The sequence below is a fragment of the Schistocerca americana genome, chromosome 2 (assembly GCF_021461395.2).
Source record: "Schistocerca americana isolate TAMUIC-IGC-003095 chromosome 2, iqSchAmer2.1, whole genome shotgun sequence".
Classification (NCBI taxonomy): Eukaryota; Metazoa; Arthropoda; class Insecta; order Orthoptera; family Acrididae; genus Schistocerca; species Schistocerca americana.
Genome location: NC_060120.1, coordinates 573747432 through 573767445, shown reverse-complemented (window position 1 = coordinate 573767445; position 20014 = coordinate 573747432). Strand labels below are relative to the sequence as shown.

At 36.9% G+C, this 20014-nt stretch overlaps 1 protein-coding gene across 1 annotated transcript in view; it reads right to left on the bottom strand.

Annotated features, from left to right (window-relative positions):
* Positions 1–20014, bottom strand: part of LOC124594191 (cytoplasmic dynein 2 heavy chain 1) — a 786854-nt gene that overhangs the window by 133562 nt on the left and 633278 nt on the right. Inside the window, exons 57-60 of the mRNA XM_047132551.1 lie at positions 16275–16441; positions 4059–4217; positions 3274–3513; positions 3043–3198 (exon numbers count right to left, since the gene is read on the bottom strand). Coding sequence (XP_046988507.1) covers positions 3043–3198; positions 3274–3513; positions 4059–4217; positions 16275–16441 — 722 coding nt within the window. The remainder of the gene's footprint in view (positions 1–3042; positions 3199–3273; positions 3514–4058; positions 4218–16274; positions 16442–20014) is intronic.

Sequence of the window (20014 nt, the reverse complement as noted above, 5' to 3'; positions counted from 1 at the left end):
GCACACAATCTTTTTTATCTAATGTAATACATGATCTTTCAACTGGGTCAACAGATAATGGTCACTAGATACCCTCCGCTGCACACTCCTGTTTTATTATTAGTTGTGTGCCCTTAGCATTTTAATATGGGCATGACCACTAACTAGTTATTAACCAGGATGAATGACCACTGCCAAACTGTGACCAAGGGCAGAACTGACCACCCAGTCACAGAATATGCTTCCCAGCGCAGCATGCTTCAGTTCAATGGCTGCTTCATAACCTGTGATATCTAGATCCTTCTCCTCAGAGTCAGTATTTATGAACTACCCAGATGGAAGTTATCCCTGCAGCACATCCTTCACTCCCATAATAATCTTTGCCTCAATCTCAGCTACCCCACTGCTTGCCAACCTCTACCTAACAGTCTCCTCTTTCTCTGTCCTCTCAGACCTTCCCAAGTCACACCTCCACATTTTCATTGTGCACCGCACAAAAAACTCACCAGTTCTGATACCCTTGAACTTGCTGCCTCTCCTTCCTGCATTACTACTTCGCAATCCTATTGCCTATGTCTGAGCTACGGGTCACCCCTCCCCAACCCCTCCTCACATTTTCTGCCTCTGTCTTCCTCCATCCATCCCACCACACACTGTCTTATAATATTGCCACTCTGAAGAAATCATGAATCATATATTGCACCCATCTACAGACTACAAACCACAAAAATTAATGTTTGGGCACAAGGAGAAGACCGAATGGATGAAGTCTTTTCCAAAATGTAACTGTGATGAATTTCCACTGAAAGAAAAAGTGAGAAGAGCTGTCAACATATGCGTCTGATTTCTCAATGTCCGCTAGCCACTCATCAAAACCATGTTTATAATAATAGTACTGACTGCATTCTTTATGGTGTATACTGTTAGATACTTGCAAATTACACTGCACACTGCAACAACATGTATCACTTCTCCTTTAAAAGAAAAATGTCTTCTTCATGAAACATCTTTACACTGTAAAGCAAGTGCTGACATAATGGTTTTGCTGATGAAGGATGGAGCTTACCATAAATACTTTCTTGAGAGTGGAACATGAGATATTTGCACATGATCTGAGTTTCTTCTATGTCTTAGTGAATTAATATGTCTTGCAAATGAAAATTTTGTTTTTGTTTTCAATAGCTTCTATTTCAAACAGTTTTTAACTTGTAACCAATTTTTTATAATATGAATTTGCTTCCACTTACAGGTTCTTGGTATGCAGTAGAGTAATAACGTAACTGGTAAGACTATTAAATGCAAGACTGACAAGATTTTGTCAATTGCAACACTTTTAAATAACAGTAGAACATTTATTCCTAGGTACATGACCATGTTGTACCTTTCAACATTTTTGCACATTTGGGAGATCTTATTCTTCTGGATTAATTTTCGTAATTTCAGGAGAAAATAGCAGCAGGCAAAAAGTGAATGCTATTATTTAAAAATGGAATAAGAAGATATATTAAACTTATGACACAGGGCTGACTAGAACCCAAAGTCCGAAAAGTGTTCCAAGGTATGACACACCCCCCTACATACACATTTTGTGCGGTTTTCTCACGTTAGTATTGGATCAAGGTAATTGCCAAGAAATATAGCTGATGTATCATCACTGCTATTAAGTGCAGACTAAAAAAAATTATTCACAGTTTTAAATGAATAAATAGCTATTCATTTGCCCCAAATACATATTAGACATTTCAGGTTCATCAATTTTTTGGCTTTAGAGCTTCTGATTCTCTCCCAGCAGTAACAAAGATAGTGTCATCTAATTTTTATAAACAACAAAGTTCCAGCCACCGAACCTTGTAAAATTCATAATAAGACACTTAGAATGTTTGAACTGTTATTATGCATTATTTGCTTTCTGTCACTTGGCTCAGATTTAATCAGAGAGAGTTCTGTGCCTTTATAGACGTAGCAGGAATATATTTTTAATAAAATTATATTCAAATATTTAGGTGAGTGGCTAAGCAGTAAAAACAAAGAGAAGGAAAGTTTATAGATAACAGAGAATAAGGTAAACATTGTATCACAGAACACTAGAAACATATACAGAAAGAAGGCTTTATCATGGGACATCAAAATTAAACTTCATAATGTAACAGTGAGGCCTGAAGCTCTGTATGTCGCTGTAACGCTAAAACTAGTGTGAAAAAATAACCTAAATAAAATTATAAAAAAAGGAAGAAGACTCCTTAGAGGGTTACTTGTCCCAAGGACAAGAGAAACAGAATACTACAGGCCAAGACTTAACAAAGAATTCTACAAACACCTAGTGAACACAATTCACACAGTGAACAAAAGAATACTGTCATTCTTCAGACTTTTGTCAACAATGTGTGATGACAGGCTGACAAAGCAAATCTTTACTAAAATTATGAAGCTGAAAGAATAACCAGTGTGGTATATTTGGACACTAACTGACCTCAAAGAAGCAAACATCAGCACAGGAATTAATTTATGAACAAAATTCAGCAAGTGGTGTTCAGGATGAACAAGAAAGGAAACCTCATAACACCAGACATCTCCATAAGCAGAGAGCAAAAAACATTAAATGAATGTGGATGAAGAGGAAGAAAATTGAATAATGAATGCAGCATGAATTGAAATACTTATTTAACATGCTATGTATGATGGTTTTTAAAATAAATAAGTAAATAAAATTATAGGACTGACAGAATCAAAATCTTTACTAAAGCCCACAGTGGTGCATTTACATACAACTTGGACTCATATTAAGATGAAGTGAAAAAGCAGTATGTTCAAGTGCTTTCACAGTTGGTAAGCTTGGTCTGAAACTAAACTGAGACACATTAAAAATGCGATTCGCTGATAGGTAATTACAGATTTGGAGGCTTATGCAATGCTCTACTACTTTAAATAGGATCAGTTTTATGGAAATAGAGAGGTATTATTTGGGCTTTATTTGTTGCCCTTTTGCCTTTGGGAAACATCTTCTAGAAAACATATGAATTATGAATACACACAATATTATAGTAATGATATATTTGTACTTACATCATCTGGTATTTCACTGGGAAACAAACTGTGTATTAAATGCAAAGCAAACATCAGTCGATCTGACTTAAAAAGGCTGCGAGAAACTTGTTGATATGTCAGGAGCAGCAGATTCTTCTTCTGGTGTTCTTGTCTCTGATCTATGTCATTTTCTTCCTATAAATTGGAGTTAATAAGCAGTCAATAATTCAACTGGTTGAAAGTAGAAAATAATATTTTAGTGAGAAATACCTTAAGCATATCTAATGCCTTCTGAAACAGTCTTTTGAATGAAGCCACTGAGAATTTGTACATACTATTAACTTTTCCAAGACTGTTTATAACAAAGAACAAGTTACTTCCAAATTCAGCATAAGGCTTGTAAACTTCACATTCTTTATTAAGTTCATGCTGTAGTGCACTTGATTCCACCAGAGACTGCCTGACAGCTGCACTGCTGGCTTTTGTTTCATTCAGTGAAGCAAGAAGTTCCTGCAAAATTTAATAACAAAAAGACCTGATGAGCATTCCAAGAAAGTGGACCACATAAAACTGTAAGAGGGAAGAGTAATCATCTTTCATAAAGTAAGGTGAACTGTACAGTGTTTCAACCATAGATTTGTTATGCAATAATGTAGGGAAGAAAAGAAAGGCAGCATCTGGCATATGAGGACTTAATGTATTGTGACAAAGCACAGCATGTTTAAATTGACTGTGTTAAGAGAGACTACTATGACAGTTAGGCACATTTTACATTTGCAAGGCTCATATATGATAGAAATGTATGGTTGATCCATTAATGTACAATGTATTTTTCCTTGAAGATGACTGTAACATTTGAAACTGGTAGAGGATAAACATAAAATAGTACAACTGATGGCACAAATATGCTTTCCCCAAATTACTGGAAAAATTCTACAGTTTCATTTAGTTTCAGTTTTATCAATGTAATGTTGTTATCACTTTTGGGTAAAAAGTAAATTCCAACATCCTAATGAATGAGACACTATTACGATCTTAAATCAGATGTCACACACCTCATTCTGCAGAATGTCTCCTTCAGCACACACAAGTCTTTGTAATAACTCTTCTTGCAGCTTCTCCAATTTCATTTTGAAGTCTTCCTCTTGTCTTAAGAGATCACTACGGCGAGTTTCCAAGTGTGGTTTCTCATGTTGCAGAGCCACAGCTAGAAGCTGTATCATAAAGTTTTCCAAGAGGTGAGAAAAACACTACCTAAAACCTGACAATCTAAAATGCAATACACTAATGTGTGAATAACATTTATTAGTACTTGATGGAAACATAATCAGATGGAAGCTACAGATTAGATAATAATCTTTATCTATTACCACCTTTCTGAAGAATTCAAAATTTCATGCACATTCTCGGATTCAGCTGATACCACAAAACAAGATATGTCTAGGTGAAAAGAGACTGCATTCTGTTGGTCATATAGATTACTGTAATTCCTGTAAGATACAGAATCTTGAAACTTCTTAAAAATTAATATTTACTGCAATTCCCGTAATAGGCAGAAATCTTGCAATTTTTTAGAATTAATATTTCACAGTCTGCTTACATGTTATCCTATGTCCTTCCCAACTTCTTCTTCATAGGAATTTTTAAGAATACTGCTACCACTGAATTACAAAATCATAATGAAATTGGTAGTAAAATTTATCAGTTTGGCCAAATGTTAATGACTGTGTATAACAAAATGGTACTACTAATTTTGTTTATTTGGAAAATGGCCAGCTTGTTGTTGTTGTCGGTGGTGGTGGTGGTGGCATTCAGTTCAAAGACTGGTTTGAAGCTGAAATTGAATCATAGCAACTGAACAGGAGTTGCCACGGCAAATCAAATTGTTCTGCGTGTCAAATGGCTAAGATCTCATCAAATGTAATACTGTTTAAGAGGGAAACAGATGAGTAAAAGGGGGGGTGAGATGCATAAAATCAGCTCATTTTATCAAATGGTATTTTGTGTGAATGCACTGAGAATTTTACATGTCACCCTTTCAAAGATCAGTGTCAGTATCTTGATTCAGGGAAAACTGAATCCTCCACAGTCAACTGCTATAAGCTACAGTACTAGGTCACTGGTAAGTATTGAAGATTATAAAAGAAAATAAATGGGCTACAAAGTAGAAAATCACATGCCAATTCATGCAAAGAGCAAGACATCCAGAATCATCTACTCATTACGGAGTACAGAAGCAACTTGCCCACACTTGCCCACCTCTGACCACGAAACACAACAGAATACATTGGAGGAATATTGAGCTGACAAGCTGCACAGCGAATGGATTTCTGTGGACTCCCTGTGAAACTATTGCGGTTGTGTTCGACTTCTGTGACGGACACTTGGGGATGGCTGGCGATTTGCCTTTAAACAAACAACCTGTTTCTCAGAATTGTTCATGCCATCATTTACTGCTCTGTGCTGTAGGAGGATCCACACCATACCTAGTACGAAATTCACACAGAACAGTTATTACTGATCTGCACTGCGCAAAATGTAGAACACAAAATGTTTGTAGTGATTCGAGAATTTCCATGTAAATTCTAGAACCACTCAGCCTTCTACCATCTCAAACACATGATATTCTAGATACAAGTGTGGGATGGTAAAATCCTACCTATTGCACATCACATATTTGTGTGTGCAGGTTTAAAATCAGTCGCTGGAAGATAGTAGACGCAGCGGTCGGGCAGCACCAACAAGTACCTGTTGGGCAATTCACAGAGGTTTTAGCATGTGTGTAAGGAAGAACCGTGGAGTTTTTATGCTGATCTGAGCTTATTGTGTCATTGCGTATTATTATGTGAAATAAGAACAGTTGAAAAAGTACTCTTGTAGACCCTTGACTCAGCCCTGGTAGAGGCAAGACATATTTTCTGATTCGTTTTAAGAAGGCATGGTAGTTAAGCCAACTTTCTTTTAACTGTAAGTCATTTTGTTTCTAATGTTTGACGGTATAAGGTCCTTACAGAAAGTTACATATGTATGTTGAAAGTGTGAATTATATTGTGCATGAAAGTCAAATACATCATTAACTGACGAAAAGGAAAGTTTGTATGTCTACTCATTTTATAAGTAGAAAGAGGCTTAAAAGTTCCTGTACCTAGCACTATTAGCTGGAGAAGAAGTCAAGAGATTTTCCAGCAGCCGGTTATCCAGTGAAGAAGAGTGGCTGCAAACCCCAAGTAAGTCACCTCGTAAAGAAGTGTAATGTGGTTTGGGGCAGTAAATCAGTATAACCCATACCCACACTCACACAAATCGTTGGAACATTAGATGTTGTCCTGACACCATTTTCATTAGAACTGAAGTGGGTGCACGCTGCTGATACCTAGCGGGAGCCATGTAAAACTTGAGAGTTTGCTCTTTCCAACAGTGTTTTGTTCACGCACATATCTTAAGTAGCATATTAGTTATGATATTTTAAAATCAGATGATTCTTATTGATACATGCTGTACATAAATATGAAGCCATGTGCAACTGACAGATCAATAAACATACTGAGAAATAATGAATAAAGCCATGTACAGTTGACAGAACAAAAAACATACTGAGGAATAATGAATGTAACACAAAATCACATTGTCAAATGATGCACATCATCAAGTGTACAATAAGCAACATGATTAGGAATGAAGCAGACCTGTGACACGACTGTGAAAAAGGTGAAACAAACCCATGTTATAGCTGTGTGGTCAGTAAATCAACATGAAATCTGTTTCGAAAAACTGTATCACTTGCTCACAGTGATCTCATGGGACCTGTTGATGTTGCAAGTGTAGGAGGCAATAGATATTTAATGACTATCATGGATAATGCAAGTACATACATATTTATGCATTCCTTAAAAATACAGGTGAAGCATTTGAAGAATCAAGAAATGAAAGATTCAAACAGAAAAACACACCAGAAAACACCTGCAGAGAATCTAAACACACATTAGCCTAGAATTCTGTTTGCACAAATGGTCACAGTTCTGTGAATCTGAAGAATTTGGCATAGCAATGACATTCACACTGTCGCAAGACGGTGTAGCCAAACAGCTCAGCAGAATGTTAATTGATATGGAAAAGTCGCAACTGCTAGGAAGTGATTTACTAAAGAGTTCTTGGGATGAGCAGATGTACACTGCGACACACATAATGAAAACAAGAAAAAGAAAGAATTTATTGAAATCTACAGTAAACAGTAGTGAAGATGAAAGGCAAAGTGAAAGAAAAGATTCTAACACTGAAGATGAATTTTATGGTTTCTCAGATCAGGAGGAAAATTTGGAAGAAACTAAAGGTAATCAGGAACTTGTGGAACATGTTGAAACTTCATGAAGTAGATGCAGGCAAACAAATTACATAACAAACGAAAAAATTGGTTTAAGGAAATGTTATCCAAAGACACTTCATTCCAAAGAGAATACTTATGCTGACAAAGCACAAATAAACATCATGTGAGGAAGCAACAGTGACGAACTATAAATGTATCAGGAAGCAATTACTTCTGATGAGGCAGTAATGAATCAAGAAATTAACTCCTTGAAAAATCATGGTGCCTAGAAACTGGATGAGGTGCTTGGAAACTGGTTGGATTCCTACCTGGTGTAATTCCTATGAAGAACAGATGGGTATTAAAAAAAAAAGACAGTTGGTGAGAAGCAGATTTTTAAAGCTCGTTTAGTCACAAAGGGATTTAGCCAAGTAAAAGGTGTAGACTATAATGAGACTTATGATACTGTTTCAAATTTCAAGACAATTCAACCACTGATAGCAGCAAGTGTTGAAAAAAAATGACATATTGATCAGTATGATGTGAAGAGTGCTCTCTGTACAGCAAATTAAGGGAAAAGGTATATGTGCATGAGCCAGAAGGCTTCATGAAGAAAGTTTGATTTGCACTTTAAACATGTAAATTTATAGACTGAAAAAAAGTGGCAAATGCTGGAGTAGTCATTTAAACAACTCACTAGAAAATCTTGGATTTATCCGAAATGATATAGATCCATGTGTGTACAAGTTAAGTGGAAAGGAAGGGAAAGCTATTCTGTCTGTATATGTGGATGATATGCTTACATTTGCAATGAATGAAGCAATGAGGCAACAAGTAAAGAATCATTTAGGAAGTTGCTTTGAAATCAATCACATGGGTATGGTGTCACACGCTAGGAGTGAAATTTGAGAATAGCCGAGATGGAACAATTAGTCTTTCTCAGAAGGAGTATATTAAACAATGACTTGACAGATTCAGACTTCAAAATGCTAAGGGTGCCATGAACCCAGTGGAAATAAAATCAAATCTTCTTGAGGAAAAGTGTGATGAGGAAGTTAAAAATCTTCCATATTGTGAGATTATTGGTGGACTACTTTACCTTCCACACAGGTCTCAGACACGGCTTTCTCGGTGGCAAAGTTATCAAAAATATTGTTCAAAATTTAATATGAGCGATTGGAATGCAGCAAAGAGGGTAGTAAGATGTACGAAAGAAAGAGTACATTAAAAACTCACATATTGTGCCACTGGCCAAATACTTAAGCATTTTCTGATGCTGACTGGGATACTTGTGTAGATGATCACAAATGTATTATGAGATAGGTAATATTACTGGCAAGATCTCCGGTGTACTGGAAGAGTATGAAACAAACTGCAGTTGCATTTAGCACAATGAAAGCAGAATACAGGCCAGTGGCAACCTGCATAAGAGAAATTGTATGGATGATAGAATTACTGGATAGCCTTAACTTTAAACAACTGATTAGAGAATCAACACTTGCTGGTGTGATAATCAAGAAGCAATCATACACCCCAAGAAGCATATAGACAAATCAAGAACAAAGCATAATGCCATAAAACATCATTTCATTAGGGAGATAGTAATAGCTGGAGCAATTGACTTTAGCCGCGCGGGATTAGCCGAGCGGTCTAAGGTGCTGCAGTCATGGTCTGTGCGGCTGGTCCCGGCGGAGGTTCAAGTCCTCCCTCAGGCATGGGTGTGAGTGCTTGTCCTTAAGATAATTCAGATTAAGTAGTGTGTAAGCATAGGGACTGATGACCTTAGCAGTTAAGTCTCATAAGATTTCACACACATTTGAATAATTGGCTTTCGATACATTTCAATGGATAAAAATCAAGCAGGCTTGTTAACAATGCCACTGAATCAGAATATTCATGAACTTCATGGTAAGAACATGCTACATTCAAAATGATATATGTGGTTACTTTTAGATATTATCATGGGGGGGGAGGGGGGGGGGGGGTATTAAGAGATAGGCAAGTGGACAAGAGCTCCTTTATTTATTCCACTCATTCCATCTCTGTGACATTTTTAGATTGTCTTTGATGTTATTTAAAAAGACAATCAAAGTGTTGTTATAGTGTTGCTCTACTACTGCTTTGATGGTCTATGCAGTTTATCTCTGAATAAATATAATGTGTGTAATTGACAATTTTATTTCACTACAACAAAATGTTTACATGGGATGAAATCAGATCATTTTGCCATTGTCTGTCAAACACAAGGAATACACGAGCCTACAACCTGGCCATGTGCATCCATCTGTTCACCCATAAGCTGCAACTTTTGCAAGAGAATGCACCACCTTCAGCTGTTCGCTGGTCATTATCCCTGAGTTATAAGAAACAACTCAGCTGTAATTGATCAGAGCTTTCAGTGTTTTGTGGTTTCTATGCCACACTATATTGCCACTGTCACAAGGATAAAGGGATGCTACACACTACTGCATGTTGTTGTTGTTGTTGTTGTTGTAGTCTTCAGTCCTGAGACTGGTTTGATGCAGCTCTCCATGCTACTCTATCCTGTGAAAGCTTCTTCATCTCCCAGTACCTACTGCAGCCTACATCCTTCTGAATCTGCTTAGTGTATTCATCTCTTGAGCTACGATTTTTACCCTCCACGCTGCCCTCTACTACTAAATTGGTGATCCCTTGATGCCTCAGAACATGTCCTACCAACCGATCCCTTCTTCTAGTCAAGTTGTGCCACAATCTCCTCTTCTCCCCAATTCTTTTCAATACCTCCTCATTAGTTATGTGATCTACCCATCTAATCTTCAGCATTCTTCTGTAGCACCACATTTCAAAAGCTTCTATTCTCTTCTTGTCTAAACTATTTATCGTCCACGTTTCACTTCCATACATGGCTACACTCCATACAAATACTTTCAGAAACGACTACCTAACACTTAAATCAATACTTGATGTTAACAAATTTCTCTTCTTCAGAAACGCTTTCCTTGCCATTGCCAGTCTACATTTTATATCCTCTCTACCTCGACCATCATCAGTTATTTTACTCCCTAAATAGCAAAACTCCTTTACTACTTTAAGTGTCTCATTTCCTAATCTAATTCCCTCAGCATCACCTGACTTAATTCGACTACATTCCATTATCCTTGTTTTGCTTTTGTTGCTGTTCATCTTATACCCTCCTTTCAAGACACTGTCCATTCCGTTCAACTGCTCTTCCAAGTCCTTTGCTGTTCTGACAGAATTTCAATGTCATAGGTGAACCTTAAAGCTTTTATTTCTTCTCCATGGATTTTAATACCTACTCCGAACTTTTCTTTTGTTTCCTTTACTGCTTGCTCAATATACAGATTGAATAGCATCGGGGAGAGGCTACAACTTTGTCTCACTCCCTTCCCAACTGCTGCTTCCCTTTCATGTCCCTCGACTCTTATAACTGCCATCTGGTTTCTGTACTAATTGTAAATAGCCTTTCGCTCCCTATATTTTACCCCTGCCACCTTCAGAATTTGAAAGAGAGTATTCCAGTCAACATTGTCAAAAGCTTCCTCTAAGTCTACAAATGCTAGAAATGTGGGTTTGCCTTTCCTTAATCTTTCTTCTAAGATAAGTCGTAGGGTCAGTATTGCCTCATGTGTTCCAACATTTCTACGGAATCCAAACTGATCTTCTGCAAGGTCGGCTTCTACCAGTTTTTCCATTCCTCTGTAAAGAATTCACGTTAGTATTTTGCAGCTGTGACTTATTAAACGGATAGTTCGGTAATTTTCACATCTGTCAACACCTGCTTTCTTTGGGATTGGAATTATTGTATTCTTCTTGAAGTCTGAGGGAATTTCGCCTGTCTCATACATCTTGCTAACCAGATGGTACACACAATTCGGTTGTGCCTGAGAATATGTACATTCTGTTCCATGCAACCCTCCCACACAAGACAGAGCTGAATTACACTACTTACAATGGCAAGAAACAGTGCATAGATATTATATCAATTTTGACACCTGAAATTCGCAGGACAGCAGTAATAAACTAAGTAATACTGGCAATTTGGTTTTATGTAGATGAAATCAATAATATTCCTAGGTATATAAATTTGCTTATTGTGAGCCATTAACTCATTAGACAAACATTTATGAAAACTGCAACACTGAAAAGAATGTCAAAAATGAACACACACAATATGGGTCTAAAGCTGCATGTATTGTGCCAGTTATAAGTAATTAAGTCTGCAGAAGGATGTGCACACATATAACCAGCAGCGTCCTCTCTTACATGGTAAGTTTAGTCAGTAAACAGCCATTAAACGAAAGAGAAATGTGAAAGCATGTGCCCTACTGATATCCGAAGATATTTCAGCATACTGGAGTTAAATGGGGCAAAAATAGGTCTGAGAGGTGTGGCTTTGTCATATCATGACATTTCAGCACATTCAGAACAGCCTGCTATGACATATATGTGGAACCTGTTGGTATAATGAAGTTGTATATAGTAATGGAGGAGTACAGGCAATGCAAGGTGACCACAGAATGGGACAACACCCATCTAGTCCATATGACCATAGTAATTGTACAGATTCATCCATGAATTTGGTTTGAAAGTGGAGTACTGTAAGGGGGTAGATCTCTTTTGTGTTGATAGTGCAACAACAACTATTGAGAGACACAAGCTATTGTGTTGGCTTTCACAGTCTATAAATTATCAGCGGTCAGGTATATGAACACCATCACCACGCTGAGATACAAAATATAGCAGTTTTTGATGAATCACACTTAATGTGTCACACACTAATGGCTGCTTTTGTATTAGTTGTTACCCCAGTGATCTCAATCTGACATCCTGCACTGTTTATCACCATACGGAATAAACACACAATGTTTGCTGGTTGGGGCACCAATGGATTCAGCATATGATCTGGATTCTAATTTACTGAGATAGAGCTTAACAGTAACTGCTACAGCACCGAAATTTTAAAGCATGAATTACCGAATCTCTGTAAGACAATATGATACGCCTTATTTCAGTAGGACAATTCTCAGCCACATGCACTGAGTAATGTGCAATCCATCTTTGAAGATGACAGGTAAAATCACCGGCCTGTGCATTCACCTCTCATTACCCATTAAATATGTCTGTAAGATGGCTCTCCAGCAACTACTTTTCATGCAAGCATACAAACAACTTGGAGGGGATTTCACAGGAATATATCTCAGTATTCTTTGATTCTATTCAATTACATTTAAAGCCTGATTGCTGCACAAGGGAAATACACACCACAATGAAATCTTTAAGTTATAGATCATGTGAAGGCTCAGAATAATATTAGCAGAAGTATTTTTTTTCTTTTTTTTCAGATTTTGAATTACATATCCTACCCACAGCAGAACACAATCTTCTTCATGTGTAAATGCAGTGCACTACTTACTCCTTATAGTTATATGAGCCTGTGGCCCAGATTAATAATGATTAGCCATGATTAGTAATTTGCAGGCCCATGTTGAAATGTCAGTTGATCTCCTGGGTTATTTTCTAAATATCATGTGGTAATAATGATAGTTGTCTGTGATGATTTCATATACAAGAAATCTACTTTATATCGTTAACAGCATCCTGACAAAATGGAAGAAGATAAGCACTAAAGGATCAGGGCACCCACTTGCTTTCAGGGTGGAAGAGATGTTAGAATCAGTATTGATCAATAGCACAGATGTGCAGAAAAAAATGAGTCCATTAAAGAAAGTGTATCCACACAAGACGTTGCCGACAACTGAAGAAGTGTGAGGATGAGCTCTTCACTGGCAAAAGATTCAATATTATTGTCCCAATTGGATCTCCAAGAGAAGGCTGCTAAGGGGAGGTGACTATGAGAAAAAGGATGAAAAAGCAGTGAAAGGAAAACATTAAGCATTCAGAGGTCTGAATATAACATGAAGGCCAGAAAATCATAAAGGGAAATGCAAAGGCTGAAACTAGGTGGATCAGGAGTCAGTGAAGTGAAATGGAAAGAAGAGTTACGGGAGAATATGCATTAAACTGTAGGTTTGGGAGAGAAGCAAGATTCAGTTAGCTCTGCAATAAATTTCAGCTAGTAATAGAGAATACACGATTCATAAGTTGCAAAAAGAGAACATACACTTTGAAAAAGCCAGGAAATGCAATAAAATACCCAATGGACTCCATCATGGTGAGATATAGGATACATAATTAGATACTGGATCATAAGGCATACGCAGGAGGATTTGTAATCTCAGATAATAATTTAGTAATGATGAAGATTAGGCTGAAGTTTGAGAGGATTATTAGGCAGAATAAATGTGTAAGACAATGGGATATCGATGTACTGAGGAATAATGTTTGTTCAAAGTTATGTGATTTGCTTTAAGACGGGTCAAGGCACTAGAGAAGCAATTACAAAGTTATGCTTGATAATGGAAGCTAGAATTAAGAAAGATCAAAATGCTTTTGTAGGATTTGCATTCTAAAATAAGCATTCAACAAGATAAAGTGGTTCAACATGTTGGAAATCCTCACAAACTAGATATATAGTACAGGGATAGATGAATACATATATCATGCAAAAGAGTCAAAAGGGAAAAGGGTGACCAAGGGAGAGAGCCCAGATTAAAAACGTGCATAAGACAGAGATGAAATCTGTCTTCTCTACTGATTCAACTCTATATGAAGAAGCAATGAAAGAAATAAAAGAAAGTATCAGAAGTGAGGTTAAAATACAGCGTAAAGGATATTAACAATCGTATGTACTGATGACATTGCTGTCCCCTCAGAAAACGAGAAAAATTTACAGGACTTCATGAACAAAATGAACAGTCTACTGTGAATATAACACGCTCTAAAATTAAACAAAGAAGGACGAAAACATTGAGAAGCAGCAGAAATTAAATTAATGACAATTTTAACATCAACATAACGGACCAGACAACAGACAATGCAAAGGAACTCTGCTACCTCAGAAAAAGCATACACCTTAATTAAAAAATGAAGTTCTAAGAATGTATTACTGGAGCACATAATTGTATGGAAGTGATTACCGTGGGAAAACTGTAATGGTAGAGAACAAAGCATTCAAAAGTGGTGTTACCACAAAATAAAGAAATAGTAAGTTCAACAGAGGATCAGAGAAGAAGAGAATGCGTGGAAAACACTAACAAGAATTAGAAACAGGATGACAGAAAGAGTTTTGAGATGTCAGGGAATAGCTTCCACAGGACAAAAGTTGTTGGGGGAAACAGAAATTACAATATATGCAACAAAGAACTGGGGGCATTGGGTGCAAGCTCTGTTCTGAGTTGAAGAGAGTCACACAGAAGAGGAAATCACAGATGGGTGCATCAATCTAGAAAACTGATGGAAAATAGGCTGCAGATATAGCTGTAGACAGAGGCATGTACCAAAATCACAATTAGTAACCAAGAAAGAGTAGCATATGTCAACCCAAGAAGAAATATATATTTGTCCACATCTCTCCATGATGATGTATGCAGAAATAATTCATGGAGATTGTAAACAGAAGACACTAGTGAACCTATTAGTACCATAACTTTTTGTAGATGATGGTAGCCTCTCAGACAATGAGCCAGGAAAAATTGATGATACTGTAAAAATGATAACAATATAAGATGAGCTATGGACAAAGGGGGGATCAATGCTGGAAGAAAAAAGAACTGAAGTGAAAGCAAGCTGTGTGCATGGGTAAAGGAAATGTTAATGAGAAATAAAATGCAATAGTCACAAAAATACAGAATAAAATTGAGAAGAAAAGTGGAAGAGCATTCCTGAAAATGACACATTGGCCCTCAAAGTAGATATATTTCTTTGGATAAAGAAAATATATTTAAAATATTGACATTTTAACATGTTAACTGCCATAACCAAAAAGAGAAACTAGTTGCAGAAGCCATGCTACCTAATTCACGTGGGCTGACTTAATACCCTATTAGTCATTTGTAGTCTGTCTACATCATCAAAACTTAAAAAATCAATTTTTGAAAGGAAAACGAGACCTGTAAGTTATTTCATAGTTGGCATGTGGAGTAAAAACATGCAGGAGCAGTACGCATCTTGAGCATTTTCTAATGCCACCTTCAAACACACCATTACATAATCTTCTCACTCATTTCTTAGCTATGTGAACCATGCAAACCTCTTAAAAAGTTACTGGTCTATTTGTCATACTTCTGCCAAACTACATATCCAGAAAAAAATGAGTCCATTAAAGAAAGTGTATCCACTTTCCCTCTGACAACCATGCCTCCATCCTTGCTACCCTCCCTGTTTACCTTTCCCTGTTGCTTCATAACCTGGGTTGTGAGTAACTGAATCCACTTTCCCTTCTTTCCTTTTTTCCCCTCTCTCCTCCCTGATGAAGGAACAAAGTTCCGAAAACTAGGAATGTAAATTTTCAGTTCTGTTTTATGTGTATCTATCGGCTGTACTGAGCTGAGGTAAGTACTGGCCAGCCCCTCTATCTCTTTGTTAGTATTTGTTTCACATCTTATATGAGATTTTCCATTAATCATTTAAACTACATATCCAGTTAGGTCTCATACTAATACCCTCAAAAGATTCACAAACATTAGGAAAAGATATTACAATTCTGACATAACATAGTTTCACAACTCAAAAAAGTATTTTGTGTTCAGTTCAACCTGCCCCTTATTATTGCTGTCAACATCACTGTTAAATTCAAAAGAATAAATATCACTCTGCTTGTTAGATTCAAAAGAACAAATAACATTACTACCAAACAAGGAGCATCCAGGATGGAATAACAATATGGCAAGGATAGATCGTTATTTGCCACATAGAGAAGACAATGAGTTGTGACAGGCACAACAAAAAAGTAAGCTAAATATATTCAGCTATCAGACTAAGTCCTTCAACTCCTCCTCTATGAACAGTACAGCCAGTTATTACTATTGCTTTCAAGCCAATAATGTATTTGAGCAATGATTCTTACCTGACCTGAAAGTCCAGTTTTTGTCGTTTTAAAGTCAATAACAGTGATCAATGCCTCTGCATCGGGTGGCAAGTCTGGGTCTGGATTGCGGGTTGTCAAGAACAACTGGAATCTATCATCAAAATCCACAAGCTTAGATCCTAGCTGGACTGCTTTCCTGTCACCACCTGACAAGACAAAAGTAATGTTAAAATATATGAAATAATCGTAATTTCTGAAAATGAAATGCAAAACACAACATCTATCAAACAGACCAAGTTCTCAGATTGTGTTAAAGGCACAAACAGGGGAAGGTAGATAGTCTGAAAGTAAGGAACAACACAGATTACATTATTTATGTTTTGGTCATCACTCAAGGTCCAGGCTGATCAACACAAAAAAAAAGAAGGACAATGTCATTTTTGTTTGTAGTGCAAGACTATTAACACAAACTGAATTTCCAGTCACTTACTGCTATGTTTAATTAACAGTTATTTTATTTTTATTTATTTATCAGGTCCCAAGGACAATGGGAGTCTAAGCTACTTGTTTATGGAATGAGTGGTACACAGTTTACATAATGCTGATGGAGAATTTATAAACAAAATTATTAAAGAAATAATATAATATGAAAAATATTGTGACACAGTATATGAATGGATAACACATTACACAGACATGTGCTGACCTACTGTGAAGAGCTCATGTCCAGAACACTGATAACCTTGGCATTGAACACCCGCAAGCTCCTTTCTCATGTCCAGATCATAAGTAGCTTAGAAATCTTTCAACTTATATTTGAATACTTCGGGTTTATCATTCAATTTTTTTGCACTTCTGCTGGAAGCCTATTAATGATGTTACAAGTAATAACTGCCTAAAGACATCTGTTATTACATGTAACAGACATAATCAGAGGTGAAATGTGAGAGTCTTGATTTCAGCAATGACACCAACTTCATCATCTCTTTTGTATCACTGGATGTGAAAACCACCCACGACTTCACATATTATTTACCCTATATTTGCATTTTTGTAAGTCCTCCTCATCTGACGGCATTAACATACCATCTACAAACAATTTCTATTGAATAATTTACTAGTTCTGAGTTTCTATAAAATCTATATAGTGTAAGTAGAATGTTATTTATCTAAATATTGTTTATATATCCTGCAACTGCCAATGTGCTGAGAATAGTATTTCACATTATTTTAATCTATTAGTTACTTTTACTAGTACTAATTGATGTTACAATGTCAACATTGGGAAAGATGTATCTGCATAATTTGTGCCAGTAACTGGAAAATAATTTTGTAAAAACAATTCCACATCAAGTAGATTGGGGGTCTCCCGTCGGCCAGCTGAGATTTTATCCAAATTTTCTGTGCTGCATTGATAAGCTATTAAGGGAAGCTAAACAGATTTCTAACTCACAGATCTTCATACTTTGTGATGAGGTATCCCACAAGTGAAGGGCAACCAAATGTTGTAGTGACTTTTCAAAAATTTTGTTGTAGCTTCAACTACTATATCACAGTGAACTGTTGTGGTAAAGCAGCAAAGCATGACAAAGAGGTTGAACAACTTACACATCTTGCGCATTTTACATCACTTGATTCATTATGTTTCCTCCAGCTATATTAAGAAGCTTCAAACTTTGTTGTGGCAAAATTTATCCAAAGTTTACATAGCTTGATCTTTTCACAGGATTAGTTTACGAAGCTCTCTTTATGTGACCCTGTGTCTATTGAGACTGTTTATAACACAGGCCAGTTTGAACACTTTCAGGTTTTTGAGACTTATGGGATTTCTGAAGATGGCCAGAAATATTTATCATAAAAAATAAGTTAGTCCACAAGTGTCAAAATCACCACTTGAAAGAGCATTATTTTCTCTACAAAATATCATATTTCCATGATTGCACTTTTCCCTGAAGGTCTACAACCATACAGAAAAGTTTTGCATGGAAATGACTATTTTGAAAAATCATCTTCTAAGCTTACACTATTAGTATATAAACAGTAGTAAATGCATGCACAAATTCAGTATGCCTCAAATGAAAACAACTTCAGTATGCCTTAGTTTCACAAACTCTTGTGGATGCAGCAAGTGAAAATGACCTGCTAAGCTGTACTTTTGGTAATTTCGGTGATTCAAGTTACCATCTGTTAATATTTAATTTCAGAAAAACACTGCAAAATGTTGGAGAGCTTTCTCCTAAATGAAAGGAACTGTTAAAAGTTTTTTACTTATGGTAAGATGATGAATCTACAATTGCTCTGCACCGTCACACCACTTTGATGAGAAAATTTGAATTTCTCAAAGATCATACTGTAGTCCAGGGTCGGCCACGAATTTGGCTCACTACCCATACTCTGGTATGAGTGCCAAAGTGCTCAGCCTATCTTTACACTTCTCCTACTGCCATGGTACAATGTCTGAATGTGAGGAGGAAGGAGAAGAGGGGCAAACTGTGGACATGCTTCACTTAAATAGCAATGTAGTCACACTGCATGCAACTTGGTTTTACACTTCACATTTCCGAACAACATAGATCACAACCAACACAAATTTTCAGTGTTATTTATCTTTGGTACATGGTAGAAACTGTGTCAGCACACAGGCAGACACAGAAGATATCACAGATTTTAGCACTCAGGTTGCAAATAATTGTGACTTATTTAGTTTTGTAATTGAAAAAAGGTTTTTCGCACATGTATGTTGCTTAAAATATTGTAGCACTTTTGCAAACTTATTATGGAGATGTGGAAACCCTTCCTGGGGAAAACAATGTAGACATCCTGGACAGTTTTAACACACAAGGATTTGTCTTGAAAATGGAAATTACATTACAGATCAATCAACTATATCTACATATGCACAGAGGCACTTTTGACTGAAACAGCAAATTGTCTCGAATACAGCTCAAAAACAAATTGAAGATTGCCAGTTTCCTCAATACAGGGAGTGGCAACTGACCCTTAACATAGACAAATGTAATGTATTGCGAATACATAGAAAGAAGGATCCTTTATTGTATGATTATATGATAGCGGAACAAACACTGGTAGCAGTTACTTCTGTAAAATATCTGGGAGTATGCGTACGGAACGATTTGAAGTGGAATGATCATATAAAACTAATTGTTGGTAAGGCGGGTACCAGGTTGAGATTCATTGGGAGAGTGCTTAGAAAATGTAGTCCATCAACAAAGGAGGTGGCTTACAAAACACTCGTTCGACCTATACTTGAGTATTGCTCATCAGTGTGGGATCCGTACCAGGTCGGGTTGACGGAGGAGATAGAGAAGATCCAAAGAAGAGCGGCGCGTTTCATCACTGGGTTATTTGGTAACCGTGATAGCGTTACGGAGATGTTTAATAAACTCAAGTGGCAGACTCTGCAAGAGAGGCGCTCTGCATCGCGGTGTAGCTTGCTCGCCAGGTTTCGAGAGGGTGCGTTTCTGGATGAGGTATCGAATATATTGCTTCCCCCTACTTATACCTCCCGAGGAGATCACGAATGTAAAATTAGAGAGATTAGAGCGCGCACGGAGGCTTTCAGACAGTCGTTCTTCCCGCGAACCATACGCGACTGGAACAGGAAAGGGAGGTAATGACAGTGGCACGTAAAGTGCCCTCCGCCACACACCGTTGGGTGGCTTGCGGAGTATCAATGTAGATGTAGATGTAGATGTAGACATTCAGAAAACTATCCTTGTAATTATTTCAAGGCCACAATAAATTCTTCAACCCTCACA